Below are 15,493 nucleotides of genomic sequence, written 5' to 3'. Positions count from 1 at the left end.
ATAAGAGAAGCCCTGTTGGATCAGGCCAGTGGCCCCTCCAGTCCAACACTCTGTGTCACGTAATAACATAAGAGAAACCCTGTTGGATCAGGCCAGTGGCCCCTCCAGTCCAACACTCTGTGTCACATAAGAACATAAGAGAAGCCCTGTTGGATCAGGCCAGTGGCCCCTCCAGTCCAACACTCTGTGTCACATAAGAACATAAGAACAGGAGAGCCAGTTTGGTGTAGTGGTTAAGTGTGCGGACTCTTATCTGGGAGAACCGGGTTTGATTCCCCACTCCTCCACTTGCACCTGCTGGCATGGCCTTGGGTCAGCCATAGCTCTGGCAGAGGTTGTCCTTGAAAGGGCAGCTGCTGTGAGAGCCCTCTCCAGCCCCACCCACCTCACAGGGTGTCTGTTGTGAGGGAGGGAGGTAAAGGGGATTGTGAGCCGCTCTGAGACTCTTCGGAGTGGAGGGCGGGATATAAATCCAATATCATCATCTAGCTCACAGGGTGTCTGTTGTGGGGGAGGAAGGTAAAGGAGATTGATAAGAGTCCGCACACTTAACCACTACACCAAACTGGCTCTCCTGTTCTTATGTTCTTATGTGACACAGAGTGTTGGACTGGAGGGGCCACTGGCCTGATCCAACAGGGCTTCTCTTATGTTCTTATGTGACACAGAGTGTTGGACTGGAGGGGCCACTGGCCTGATCCAACAGGGTTTCTCTTATGTTATTATGTGACACAGAGTGTTGGACTGGAGGGGCCACTGGCCTGATCCAACAGGGCTTCTCTTATGTTTCTTCTTTAGTACGTTGCAATTTTTAAATGCTTGTCATCGGAAGTGAACTGATGATCAATTCCACATAAGCTTTTATTTTATGCATCAGTGGAGATCAAAAATGTGGTCTCAGCTGATTCATCCTTGAGTCACTTCATCCTCCTCCTTTGGGTCTGTCATGCACAGACAATTTGATAATTTGCTAAATAAAACTTGATGGGGCTTGTGATCTGTTTCCACAGCCCCTGCCTGTAAATGGATCAATTAAATCTCTCCGAGGCACCTGACGTGCTACGTAGTTTTTTTTTCAGTCTCTGCATACTTGGCTTCTACATCCATAGAAGATTATGATATTGGATTTATATCCCACCCTCCACTCTGAACAGTCTCAGAGCGGCTCACAACCTCCTTTTCCTTCCTCCCCCCCACAACAGACACCCTGTGAGGTAGATGAAGATATTGGATTTATATCCCACCATCCACTTCGAAGAGTCTCAGAGCGGCTCACAATCTCCTTTACCTTCTTCCTCCAGAACAAACACCCGGTGAGGTAGATGACCATATTGGATTTATATCCCGCCCTCCACTCCGAAGAGTCTCAGAGCGGCTCACAACCTCCTTTCCCTTCCTCCCCCCCCCAACAGACACCCTGTGAGCTAGATGATGATATTGGATTTATATCCCGCCCTCCACTCCAAAGAGTCTAAGAGCGGCTCACAACCTCCTTTCCCTTCCTTCCCCCCACAACAGACACCCTGTGAGGTAGATGAAGATATTGGATTTATATCCCGCCCTCCACTCCGAAGAGTCTCAGAGCGGCTCACAACCTCCTTTCCCTTCCTCCCCCCCACAACAGACACCCTGTGAGGTAGATGAAGATATTGGATTTATATCCTGCCCTCCACTCCGAAGAGTCTCAGAGCGGCTCACAACCTCCTTTCCCTTCCTACCCCCCACAACAGACACCCTGTGAGGTAGATGAAGATATTGGATTTATATCCCCCCATCCACTTCGAAGAGTCTCAGAGCGGCTCACAATCTCCTTTACCTTCTTCCCCCAGAACAAACACCCTGTGAGGTAGATGACCATATTGGATTTATATCCCGCCCTCCACTCCGAAGAGTCTCAGAGCGGCTCACAATCTCCTTTACCTTCCTCCCCCACAACAGACACCCTGTGAGCTAGATGATGATATTGGATTTATATCCCGCCCTCCACTCCGAAGAGTCTCAGAGCGGCTCACAATCCCCTTTACCTCCCCCCCCCACAACAGACACCCTGTGAGGTAGATGAAGATATTGGATTTATATCCCCCCATCCACTTCGAAGAGTCTCAGAGCGGCTCACAATCTCCTTTACCTTCTTCCCCCAGAACAAACACCCTGTGAGGTAGATGACCATATTGGATTTATATCCCGCCCTCCACTCCGAAGAGTCTCAGAGCGGCTCACAATCTCCTTTACCTTCCTCCCCCACAACAGACACCCTGTGAGCTATGTGGAGAAACGCCATCTGAGAGTGTTGGTGCTTCATCCAAAAAGGCAGGGATCAGTAAATCCATTCAGCAGGCTTTGTAGCCTTCCCCTCACTCCCCCCCTCCCTTCCAGAGCCAAACCAACAACGCTAGGGGGAAAGTCTCCTAGAGAGGCAGGAAGGGCTGTTGTTCTTGCCATGTGCTAGGCAGGAAGAGTTTCTCAGTTTGCAGCAGGCGCTCGGGAAGGGAGGCTGCTTGCCTGTGGGCTCCTGCCTGGGAGGCTCCAGGCAGTAAGACAAAGTAAGTCATTCTCTTAGGCAGATCAAGTATAGATCAGGGACAATACGATGCGTTTAAAAACCACCTTTATTTTGTTATGCTGTTTGCTGGACTTTGCTGTGCTGGGCTGTGCTGTGCTAATTTTGTAGATGCAACTGTTTTTGATATTGGATTTATATCCCGCCCTCCACTCCGAAGAGTCTCAGAGCGGCTCACAACCTCCTTTCCCTTCCTACCCCCTACAACAGACACCCTGTGAGGTAGATGAAGATATTGGATTTATATCCCCCCATCCACTTCGAAGAGTCTCAGAGCGGCTCACAATCTCCTTTACTTTCTTCCCCGAGAACAAACACCCTGTGAGGTAGATGACCATATTGGATTTATATCCCGCCCTCCACTCCGAAGAGTCTCAGAGCGGCTCACAATCTCCTTTACCTTCCTCCCCCACAACAGACACCCTGTGAGCTAGATGATGATATTGGATTTATATCCCGCCCTCCACTCCGAAGAGTCTCAGAGCGGCTCACAATCCCCTTTACCTCCCCCCCCCACAACAGACAGCCTGTGAGGTAGATGAAGATATTGGATTTATATCCCGTCCTCCACTCCGAAGAGTCTCAGAGCGGCTTACAATCTCCTTTATCTTCCTCCCCCAACAGACACTCTGTGAGGTAGATGATGATATTGGATTTATATCCCGCCCTCCACTCCGAAGAGTCTCAGAGCGGCTCACAATCTCCTTTACCTTCCTCCCCCACAACAGACACCCTGTGAGGTAGATGATGATATTGGATTTATATCCCGCCCTCCACTCCGAAGAGTCTCAGAGGGGCTCACAATCTCCTTTCCCTTCCTCCACCACAACAGACACCCCTGTGAGGTAGAGGAAGATATTGGATTTATATCCCGCCCTCCACTCCGAAGAGTCTCAGAGCGGCTCACAACCTCCTTTCCCTTCCTCCTCCCCACAACAGACACCCTGTGAGGTAGATGAAGATATTGGATTTATATCCCACCATCCACTTCGAAGAGTCTCAGAGCAGCTCACAATCTCCTTTACCTTCTTCCCCCACAACAAACACCCTGTGAGGTAGATGACCATATTGGATTTATATCCCGCCCTCCACTCAGAAGAGTCTCAGAGCGGCTCACAATCTCCTTTACCTTCCTCCCCCACAACAGACACCCTGTGAACTAGATGATGATATTGGATTTATATCCCGCCCTCCACTCCGAAGAGTCTCAGAGCGGCTCACAACCTCCTTTCCCTTCCTCCCCCCCACAACAGACACCCTGTGAGGTAGATGAAGATATTGGATTTATATCCCACCATCCACTTCGAGGAGTCTCAGAGCGGCTCACAATCTCCTTTACCTTCTTCCCCCACAAGAAACACCCTGTGAGGTAGATGACCATATTGGATTTATATCCCGCCCTCCACTCCGAAGAGTCTCAGAGCGGCTCACAATCTCCTTTACCTTCCTCCCCCACAACAGACACCCTGTGAGCTAGATGATGATATTGGATTTATATCCCGCCCTCCACTCCGAAGAGTCTCAGAGCGGCTCACAATCCCCTTTACCTCCCCCCCCCCACAACAGACACCCTGTGAGGTAGATGAAGATATTGGATTTATATCCCGCCCTCCACTCCGAAGAGTCTCAGAGCGGCTTACAATCTCCTTTATCTTCCTCCCCCAACAGACACTCTGTGAGGTAGATGATGATATTGGATTTATATCCCGCCCTCCACTCCGAAGAGTCTCAGAGCGGCTCACAATCTCCTTTACCTTCCTCCCCCACAACAGACACCCTGTGAGGTAGATGATGATATTGGATTTATATCCCGCCCTCCACTCCAAAGAGTCTCAGAGGGGCTCACAATCTCCTTTCCCTTCCTCCCTCACAACAGACACCCCTGTGAGGTAGATGAAGATATTGGATTTATATCCCTCCATCCACTTCGAAGAGTCTCAGAGCGGCTCACAATCTCCTTTCCCTTCTTCCCCCACAAGAAACACCCTGTGAGGTAGATGACCATATTGGATTTATATCCCGCCCTCCACTCCGAAGAGTCTCAGAGCGTCTCGCAATCTCCTTTACCTTCCTCCCCCACAACAGACACCCTGTGAGGTAGATGATGATATTGGATTTATATCCCGCCCTCCACTCAGAAGAGTCTCAGAGCGGCTCACAATCTCCTTTACCTTCCTCCCCCACAACAGACACCCTGTGAACTAGATGATGATATTGGATTTATATCCCGCCCTCCACTCCGAAGAGTCTCAGAGCGGCTCACAACCTCCTTTCCCTTCCTCCCCCCCACAACAGACACCCTGTGAGGTAGATGAAGATATTGGATTTATATCCCACCATCCACTTCGAGGAGTCTCAGAGCGGCTCACAATCTCCTTTACCTTCTTCCCCCACAAGAAACACCCTGTGAGGTAGATGACCATATTGGATTTATATCCCGCCCTCCACTCCGAAGAGTCTCAGAGCGGCTCACAATCTCCTTTACCTTCCTCCCCCACAACAGACACCCTGTGAACTAGATGATGATATTGGATTTATATCCCGCCCTCCACTCCGAAGAGTCTCAGAGCGGCTCACAACCTCCTTTCCCTTCCTCCCCCCCACAACAGACACCCTGTGAGGTAGATGAAGATATTGGATTTATATCCCACCATCCACTTCGAGGAGTCTCAGAGCGGCTCACAATCTCCTTTACCTTCTTCCCCCACAAGAAACACCCTGTGAGGTAGATGACCATATTGGATTTATATCCCGCCCTCCACTCCGAAGAGTCTCAGAGCGGCTCACAATCTCCTTTACCTTCCTCCCCCACAACAGACACCCTGTGAGCTAGATGATGATATTGGATTTATATCCCGCCCTCCACTCCGAAGAGTCTCAGAGCGGCTCACAATCCCCTTTACCTCCCCCCCCCCCCACAACAGACACCCTGTGAGGTAGATGAAGATATTGGATTTATATCCCGCCCTCCACTCCGAAGAGTCTCAGAGCGGCTTACAATCTCCTTTATCTTCCTCCCCCAACAGACACTCTGTGAGGTAGATGATGATATTGGATTTATATCCCGCCCTCCACTCCGAAGAGTCTCAGAGCGGCTCACAATCTCCTTTACCTTCCTCCCCCACAACAGACACCCTGTGAGGTAGATGATGATATTGGATTTATATCCCGCCCTCCACTCCAAAGAGTCTCAGAGGGGCTCACAATCTCCTTTCCCTTCCTCCCTCACAACAGACACCCCTGTGAGGTAGATGAAGATATTGGATTTATATCCCTCCATCCACTTCGAAGAGTCTCAGAGCGGCTCACAATCTCCTTTCCCTTCTTCCCCCACAAGAAACACCCTGTGAGGTAGATGACCATATTGGATTTATATCCCGCCCTCCACTCCGAAGAGTCTCAGAGCGTCTCGCAATCTCCTTTACCTTCCTCCCCCACAACAGACACCCTGTGAGGTAGATGATGATATTGGATTTATATCCCGCCCTCCACTCAGAAGAGTCTCAGAGCGGCTCACAATCTCCTTTACCTTCCTCCCCCACAACAGACACCCTGTGAACTAGATGATGATATTGGATTTATATCCCGCCCTCCACTCCGAAGAGTCTCAGAGCGGCTCACAACCTCCTTTCCCTTCCTCCCCCCCACAACAGACACCCTGTGAGGTAGATGAAGATATTGGATTTATATCCCACCATCCACTTCGAGGAGTCTCAGAGCGGCTCACAATCTCCTTTACCTTCTTCCCCCACAAGAAACACCCTGTGAGGTAGATGACCATATTGGATTTATATCCCGCCCTCCACTCCGAAGAGTCTCAGAGCGGCTCACAATCTCCTTTACCTTCCTCCCCCACAACAGACACCCTGTGAGCTAGATGATGATATTGGATTTATATCCCGCCCTCCACTCCGAAGAGTCTCAGAGCGGCTCACAATCCCCTTTACCTCCCCCCCCCCACAACAGACACCCTGTGAGGTAGATGAAGATATTGGATTTATATCCCGCCCTCCACTCCGAAGAGTCTCAGAGCGGCTTACAATCTCCTTTATCTTCCTCCCCCAACAGACACTCTGTGAGGTAGATGATGATATTGGATTTATATCCCGCCCTCCACTCCGAAGAGTCTCAGAGCGGCTCACAATCTCCTTTACCTTCCTCCCCCACAACAGACACCCTGTGAGGTAGATGATGATATTGGATTTATATCCCGCCCTCCACTCCAAAGAGTCTCAGAGGGGCTCACAATCTCCTTTCCCTTCCTCCCTCACAACAGACACCCCTGTGAGGTAGATGAAGATATTGGATTTATATCCCTCCATCCACTTCGAAGAGTCTCAGAGCGGCTCACAATCTCCTTTCCCTTCTTCCCCCACAAGAAACACCCTGTGAGGTAGATGACCATATTGGATTTATATCCCGCCCTCCACTCCGAAGAGTCTCAGAGCGTCTCGCAATCTCCTTTACCTTCCTCCCCCACAACAGACACCCTGTGAGGTAGATGATGATATTGGATTTATATCCCGCCCTCCACTCCGAAGAGTCTCAGAGCGGCTCACAATCCCCTTTACCTTCCCCCCCCCCCCACAACAGACACCCTGTGAGGTAGATGAAGATATTGGATTTATATCCCGCCCTCCACTCCGAAGAGTCTCAGAGCGGCTTACAATCTCCTTTACCTTCCTCCCCCACAACAGACACCCTGTGAGGTAGATGATGATATTGGATTTATATCCCGCCCTCCGCTCCGAAGAGTCTCAGAGTGGCTCACAATCCCCTTTACCTTCTCCTCCCCCCCCACAACAGACACCCTGTGAGGTAGATGAAGATATTGGATTTATATCCCGCCCTCCACTCCGAAGAGTCTCAGAGTGGCTCACAATCCCCTTTACCTTCCACCCGCACAACAGACACCCTGTGAGGTAGATGAAGATATTGGATTTATATCCTGCCCTCCACTCTGAAGAGTTTCAGAGCGGCTTACAATCACCTTTACCTTCCTCCCCCACAACAGGCACCCTTTGAGGTGGGTGGGGCTGAGAGAGCTCTCCCAGAAGCTGCCCTTTCAAGAACAACTCTTGCGAGAGTTATGGCTGACCCAAGGCCATGTCAGCAGCTGCGAGTGGAGGAGTGGGGGACCAAACCCACTTCTCCCATATTAGAGTCAGCACACTTAACCCCTACACCAAACTGGCAAATGTTCTGCCATTGAGTCATGGACTCACCCATTGGCTTAACTGACTTTATTTATTTATTTATTTATTTATTTGGGATTTATATCCCGCCCTTCCCACAAGTGGCTCAGGGCGTCTTTGAAGTGGAGGAATTCAGACGTTTGGGAAGAGAGCAGTTTCTCAGTGGCTGTTAAGTGTGATAGATAGAAGCCTGCCTAGGTGAGTCATTCTGAAAATGTAAGTCATTCTGGTGAGACATTCTGAAAGTGGAAAAGTCATTCTGAAAAACAGTTTGATTCGAAACTGGACCACAAGGAAGCCTAGCTGTATGAATTAATGTCATCCAAAGTGTCCTCTTTCTTACAGCTTTGCTCAGGTATTTCAAGCTGGAGAGTAGGTGGCTGAGAGGTGATATGATCACCATCTTCAAGTACTTGAAGAGCTGTCATTAGAGAGGATGGTGCGGAATTGTTTTCTGTGGCCCCAGAAGGCAGGACCAGGACCAATGGATTGAAATTAAAACAGAAGAGTTTCCAGCTCAACGTTAGGAAGAACTTTCTGACCCTTAGAGCAGTTCCTCAGTGGAATAGGCTTCCTCGGGAGGTGGTGGGCTCTCCTTCCTTGGAGGTTTTTAAACAGAGGCTAGATGGCCATCTGACAGCATTGAAGATCCTGTGAATTTAGGGGGAGGCGTTTGTGAGTTTCCTGCATTGTGCAGGGGGTTGGACTAGATGGACCCTGAAGGTCCCTTCTAACTCTATGATTCTATAAGCTGAGGGCCCCTGTGGCTTCCCTGATGGAGTCTATCCGTGTCCTGTTGGGTCTTCCTCTTTTCCTGCAGCCTTTGACTTTTCTGAGCATTTTGTCTTTTCCAAGGATTCTTTTCTTCTCATAATGTGACCAAAGTAGAGTTTCCTCAGTTGCGTCCTTTTATCTTCCAGGGAGAGTTTAGGCTTTTATTTGATGAGCAATGCACTGATTTGTCTTGTTGGCAGTCCACAGTAACCGTGACGCTACTCCAACACCATATTTCGAAGGATTTGACTTTCGTCCTGTCAGCTTCTGGTCCAACTTTCACATCTGTACATACAGGGCTTTTTTTGTAGCAGGAACTCCTTTGCCTATTAGGCCACACACCCCTGAGGTAACCAATCCTCCTTACAGATAACCAGTCCAGAGATCGTTATACAGCTGCACTTACTATTCAATGGTCAAGGTAGGTGGGGAGGAGGGGGGGTGTCAGAAAGTTTCAGGTGCTGTTCTCTTGTGAGCTCCTGCTGAATCTGAGGCCTGCTTGGTGTAGTGGTTAAGTGCGCGGTTAAGTGTGCAGACTCTTATCTGGGAGAACCAGGTTTGATTCCCCACTCCTGCACTTGCACCTGCTGGAATGGCCTTGGGTCAGCCATCGCTCTAATAGAGAGCCAGTTTGGTGTAGTGGTTAAGTGTGCAGATTCTTATCTGAGAGAACCGGGTTTGATTCCCCACTCCTACACTTGCAGCTACTGGAATGGCTTTGGGTCAGCCATAGCTCTAATAGAGAGCCAGTTGGGTGTAGTGGTTAAGTGTGCGGACTCTTATCTGGGAGAACCGGGTTTGATTCCCCACTCCTCCACTTGCACCTGCTGGAATGGCCTTGGGTCAGCCATAGCTCTAATAGAGAGCCAGTTTGGTGTAGTGGTTAAGTGTGCAGATTCTTATCTGAGAGAACCGGGTTTGATTCCCCACTCCTACACTTGCAGCTACTGGAATGGCTTTGGGTCAGCCATAGCTCTAATAGAGAGCCAGTTGGGTGTAGTGGTTAAGTGTGCGGACTCTTATCTGGGAGAACCGGGTTTGATTCCCCACTCCTCCACTTGCACCTGCTGGAATGGCCTTGGGTCAGCCATAGCTCTGGAAGAGGTTGTCCTTGAAAGGGCAGCTGCTGTGACAGTCCTCTCAGCCCCACCCACCTCTCAGGGTGTCTGTTGTGGGAGAAGAAGGAGGAAAGGAGACTTTGAGGCGCTCTGAGACTCAGAGAGAAAGGCGGGGTAAAATTCCACTCCAGGTGCATCTTTGGAAGCAACAAGATTTCCCAGGATAGAAGGAGCTTTCGAGAGTCGAAGAGCCCCTCTTTGGAGACCCCGGAGCCCTTCTATATCCCAGCAGAAGCTCTGGGGCTGCCCTGAAGGGAATGGGGCAGGCCTCCTGCATCTAAACGCAACCTTCCCCCTCCCCCCAAGTGTACTTGTTGCCCACCATTGTCCGCAGTGGTGGTCGAGCTTCCCAGTTTGCCCCGGCTCCAAATCCCCCGTTGTCAATCCCGGTGAAAACGAGATTACTACATTGCGCGGGGGGGGGGGGGGGTTGAGAGAAAAAGGCCTGCATTTGTGCGAAATCTGCTGCATGCCCTGGGAGCACCGTCCCCAGCAGGAGGGCAACCCAGACTTAGCGAGGGCTCTGGGGTTGCCTTGAGGACAGCAGGGTCAAGAGGGGAGAGCGGCATCTCATCCCGGTTTTTAATCTATTATTAATCTCAGGGCTCGTGGCGTTCAATCTCCCTCCCCCTGGATTTGGTTAGGCCTCTGATAGCTGTTTTGGTCTTGGGCCAGGTCTGCCTCTTGGGGCTTTCCAGGCAGAATCGTGGCACAGAGGTTAAGGTTTGGGAAGGGGGGGGGGGCTTCGTGGCCTGGGGGCTCCCTCTGGGGCTCATGAGCCCCGCCTCCCTCTTTGTCTCATCCGCCTCAGATGCTGACCTGCCCCACTTTTCCAGGTGCCCTGAAACGGCAGCTGCTGCGTCCAGAGTGAAGGTAGCAGGTGCTTGGAATTCTCTGCCCAAAGAATCATGAAGCTGCCATCTACTGAATCAGACCCTGGGTCCATCAAAGTCAGTATTGCCTACTCAGACTGGCAGCGGCTCTCCAGGGTCTCCAGCTGAGGTTTTCCATGCCTACTTGCCTGGACTCTTTTGAGTTGGAGATGCCGGGGATTGAACCTGGGACCTTCTGCTTCCCAAGCAGATTCTCTACCACTGAGCCACCATTCCTCCCTTAAAGTTGCCTTCATTCCTTCTGAACATATGAACATATGAAGCTGCCTTCTATTGAATCAGACCCTCGGTCCATCAAAGTCAATCTTGTCTACTCAGACTGGCAGCGGCTCTCCAGGGTCTCCAGTTGAGGTTTTCCATGCCTACTTGCCTGGACCCTTTTGAGTTGGAGATGCCAGAGATTGAACCTGGGACCTTCTGCTTACCAAGCAGATGCTCTACCACTGAGCCACCATCCCTCCCCAATGTGTATAAGGCAGGGGTGGCCAACAGTAGCTCTCCAGATGTTTTTTGCCTACGACTCCCATCAGCCCCAGCCATCGGCCATGCTGGCTGGGGCTGATGGGAGTTGTAGGCAAAAAAAACATCTGGAGAGCTACCGTTTGCCACCCGTGGTATAAGGCAACCAAGTATCACGGAAAATTTGAGCAGGGATGAAAGGCACACAAGCATTTGCACTGTTTATGATTAATTTCACTATTAGTTTGTAATTTCCTATTTAATCTATTAATTTCTGATAAATACGTTGTTGTAACTGAGGCTGGTTTTTCACAGAGGCTTGTGTGCCTTTCACCCCTGCTCCAAAGAATCACGCGTGGCAATTCTCTTGTCTTTTAGGACAGCGGGCTTCTCTCTTACTAGCTGCAAGACACAGAGGTGGGCTGGGTTAAGGGGTGCCCCTCCTGGAATTCCTGCCAACAATTCTTGGCTTCACCGGTTGGAGAACTAGGCTTGCCAATCCCCAGGTCCCAGTGGGGGTTCTCCGTTCCCATTCAGCTGGCCGGCAGGGGTAGCCCCGCCCCACAGCCGCCATGTGCCTTTCCACCTCCGGAGGCTTCAGACTCCACTGGGAAAGGCTTCCCCTTGGGATGGGGTGTCTGTGTCTTTAAGGCTGAAGGGGGGCAGGGGGAGTAGCAGGCAGAACAACGTGTCTGCTCCCAGGGGCTGTGAAAGCAGCCCAGACCCTCCGTTGATTGCACAATCTTTTCAGAGGTCCTTTGCATAGGAAAGGTAAACTTGAACCTTTGGTTGCTCTGTGTGACTTTGAAGAAGTTGGAAGTTCAGCAACTCGTGAGTGGAGATGCCAATCCCCAGGTGGGAGCAGGCCCTCCCCCGCTTCAGAGTCGTGAGAAACGTGGGGAATAAGGGAAATGTCTGTTGGGCTCTTCATTATTCCCTATGGAGATCGATTCCTATAGGGTATAATGGAGAATTGATCTGGGGGTATCTGGGGCTCTGGAGGGGCTGTTTTTTTGAGGTAGAGGCATCACATTTTCAGCATAGCATCTGATGCCTCTCCTCAAAATGCTCTCCAAGTTTCAAAAAGATTGGACGGCGGTGGGGTCCAATTCTATGACCCCTCCAAAGAAGGTGCCCCTATCCTTCATTATTTCTAATGTCGGGAAGGCATTTAAAAGGTGTGGGGTTCCTTTAAATGTGATGGCCAGAACTCTCTTGGGAGTTCAATGGTGCTTGCCACAACTTTGCTTATGGCTCCACCTCCAAAGTCTCCTGGCTCCACCCCCAAAGTCCACAGATGTTTCTTGAATTGAACTTGGCAACCCTACGGAGAACATCAGATGAAAACTGCTGTGTCGGTCCAAAGGGGCCTCCGGTTCAAATTTCTGTGGCCCACTGGCAGCCAGCTTGATCTCTCTGGACAGCTCCAAACCAGGGCCAAACCCAACAGCCTTCCTCTCCCGGCAGACCCCTTCCCAGAGGATGGGACGGTCTTACAAAGCCCTCCTTCAGGCAGGGACCTGAACTATCAGCAAATTCCACCCCAGAAGAAAGCCTGTCATGAAAATGTTGCGAAAGCAGCGTCACTCCGGAGTCGGAAACGACTGGTGCTTGCACAGGGGACTACCTTGACCTTTATCTCCCCAGAACAGGGTCCCTTGTCTTTTTGAGGCCGTGGGCACTTTTGGAATTCTGGCACAGGGCTGTGGGCGCAGTCACAAAATGGCTGCCACAAGGGGCGGAGCCAACCACACAGTATCAGGGAGCAAGGTTATATCTAGAGCCCTACTGGTGCCCAGGGGTGGAATTCTAGCAGGAGCTCCTTTGCATATTAGGCCACACACCCCCTGATGTAGCCAGTCGTCCGAGAGCTTACAAGGCTCCTTTTTGTAAGCTCTTGGAGGATTGGCTACATCAGGGAGGTGTGGCCTAATATGCAAAAGGAGCTCCTGTTAGAATTCCACCCCCGCTGGTGCCTTTTCCGCTGTTTTTTTAATGTGCACAGCCAATTGGAATCCCTGGTGGGCAAAAGTTCTACCCAGCCCCGCCCACTTTCTGAAAGCACTCGGTGAGGCCCACACCACGTCGGGGACGCCTCCTCTAGACAGCCTCACGTGTAATGAGTGCCTATTTTCTCACAAGCAAGCCAGTCTCCCTGTGCTCCAGCTGGGCTCACTGGCTACAGTCGGCTTTTGTGGCCCCTGGTGAACCTGAGCTGTGGGCTTCTGCCCCAGAGTCCAACCCCTGGCCCCCTCCTTCCAACAGCTGGTGCTCAGATGGTGCAGAACAGCTGCGTGGGGTGGGCAAGCTGAAGCCACCGGGGCCTAATCCGTAGGCACAAAGCCCTGGGTTTTGCCTTCAACTTAAAAATAACCCCCGCCGACCGCTGCCGTTCGACTTCTGGGCCTTTGTCTTCGCAGCCGAACCAGCCCCCCTCTAGCCTTTCCCTCCGCCGTAATGCGCTTTGCACAGATGGGCCAGTTATTTTTACTCGGATGCGACAGATGACCACAATATTCCTGGAAACTGCGTCTGCCTTCTGATCGGTCCATCTCATTAATCTCTTCTCTAAATGCTGCTGTCCCCCAGGGCTGGCGGCCCTTCCCCGCACTGCCTGCCTGCCAATGACTGGGGCTGCTGGGACCCAATTCGCAGTAGCATAGGCTGGGCTGGATTACCAACCCCCAGGTGGGGCCTGAAGATCTCCCGGAAATACAACTCGATGGCCGGACGAGAGGGATCAGATTTCTCAGCGACAAGGCCTGCTTCAGAGGGGGGATTTTATGGCATTGAATCCCTTCAGTTTGGTGATACAGAGTCCCTTCAGCCAGTTTGGTGTAACGGTTAAGTGCACAGATTCTTATCTGGGAGAATTGGGTTTGATTCCCTACTCCTCCACTTGCAGCTGCTGGAATGGTCTTGGGTCAGCCAGAGCTCTCTTATCTGGGAGAATGGGGTTTGGTTCCCCACTCCTCCACTTGCAGCTGCTGGAATGGCCTTGGGTCAGCCATAGCTCTCTTATCTGGGAGAACCAGGTTTGATTCCCTGCTCCTCCACTTGCAGCTGCTGGAATGGTCTTGGGTCAGCCAGAGCTCTCTTATCTGGGAGAATGGGGTTTGGTTCCCCACTCCTCCACTTGCAGCTGCTGGAATGGCCTTGGGTCAGCCATAGCTCTCTTATCTGGGAGAACCAGGTTTGATTCCCCGCTCCTCCACTTGCAGCTGCTGGAATGGTCTTGGGTCAGCCATAGCTCTCTTATCTGGGAGAACCAGGTTTGATTCCCCGCTCCTCCACTTGCAGCTGCTGGAATGGTCTTGGGTCAGCCAGAGCTCTAATAGAGAGCCAGTTTGGTGTAGTGGTGAAGTGCGCGGACTCTTATCTGGGAGAACCGGGTTTGATTCCCCACTCCTCCACTTGCAGCTGCTGGAATGCCTTGGGTCAGCCAGAGCTCTCGCAGAGTTTTCCTTGAAAGGGCAGCTGCTGTGAGAGCCCTTTCAGCCCCACCCACCTCACGGGGTGTCTGTTGTGGGGGAGGAAGGAAAAGGAGGTTGTGAGCCACTCTCTCTGAGATTCCCCACTCCTCCACTTGCAGCTGCTGGAATGGCCTTAGGTCAGCCATAGCTATCGCAGGAGTTGTCCTTGAAAGGGCAGCTACTGGGAGAGCTCTCTCAGCCCCACCTACCTCACAGGGTGTCTGTTGTGGGGCAAGAAGATATAGGAGATTGTGAGCCACTCTAAGACTCTGATTCAGAAAAGAAGGGCAGGGTATCAATCTACAGCCTTCTCCTTCTTCTGAGCCCCCTCTCTTTGTCAGGCTCTCGCCTCCTCAAATACCACCCACAAACCTCCAGGAATTTCCCAACTCTCATGCGCCTCTCTGTCTCACCCGTCCCACGCTGCCTCAGATCAATTGCTAATTCCGAGTGTGTTCTCTTGGTAACTGAAAACAAAACAGGTCTCACGCTGACAGCTAAAGAGCAGGCTTCAAAACGACGGGCAAATCCTGGAAGGAAGCTGGAGTTGATGCTTGCTGAGCCGCTCTGGCAGAGGACTCTCTAGTGCAGGGGTGTCAAACTTGTGGCCCAGGGGCCGAATCAGCCCCTCAGGGGGCACCTATCAGGCCCCCGAGCAACTGGCTGTCATCTGCTTCCTTCTCCCTCTCTCTTGCTTCCTTCTGCATCACACCTTGCTTTGCCAGGCTTGCTCAAGAGCTACTGAGCAAAGTTTCTATTTTCTCCATTGGCTGAGACTTCTCCCTTGGAGAGTCGAGCCTCTCTTCCTTCTATTGGCTGAGGCTCTTCCCCCTCCTGGTCCCCTGATGAAGGAGGGGAAAGAGTCAGAGCTTTCTTTGCCCAGTTCCCTGGATCGCACAGGAGAGATACAAAGAAAGCGCCTTTTAAGACTGCTGATGTTTTAAGAACGCTTTAAGATTTTTGTTTAAAAAAATCTTTATAAAGGACACAGACAAAAACAATTAAATTTATATCTCTGCTA

The 15,493-nt window shown here is 51.2% G+C and overlaps 1 protein-coding gene across 1 annotated transcript in view; it reads right to left on the bottom strand.

The window, feature by feature from the left end:
• The window catches only part of CDC25A (cell division cycle 25A), a 44,579-nt gene that overhangs the window by 19,782 nt on the left and 9,304 nt on the right, over positions 1 to 15,493 (bottom strand). Inside the window, exon 2 of the mRNA XM_060248250.1 lies at positions 14,886 to 14,939. Within this exon, the coding sequence (XP_060104233.1) occupies positions 14,886 to 14,939 (54 nt within the window). The remainder of the gene's footprint in view (positions 1 to 14,885; positions 14,940 to 15,493) is intronic.

Source organism: Heteronotia binoei, chromosome 10 (assembly GCF_032191835.1).
Source record: "Heteronotia binoei isolate CCM8104 ecotype False Entrance Well chromosome 10, APGP_CSIRO_Hbin_v1, whole genome shotgun sequence".
Classification (NCBI taxonomy): Eukaryota; Metazoa; Chordata; class Lepidosauria; order Squamata; family Gekkonidae; genus Heteronotia; species Heteronotia binoei.
The sequence above is the reverse complement of the archived record's forward strand: the minus strand, read 5'-3'. Positions and strand labels throughout refer to the sequence as shown.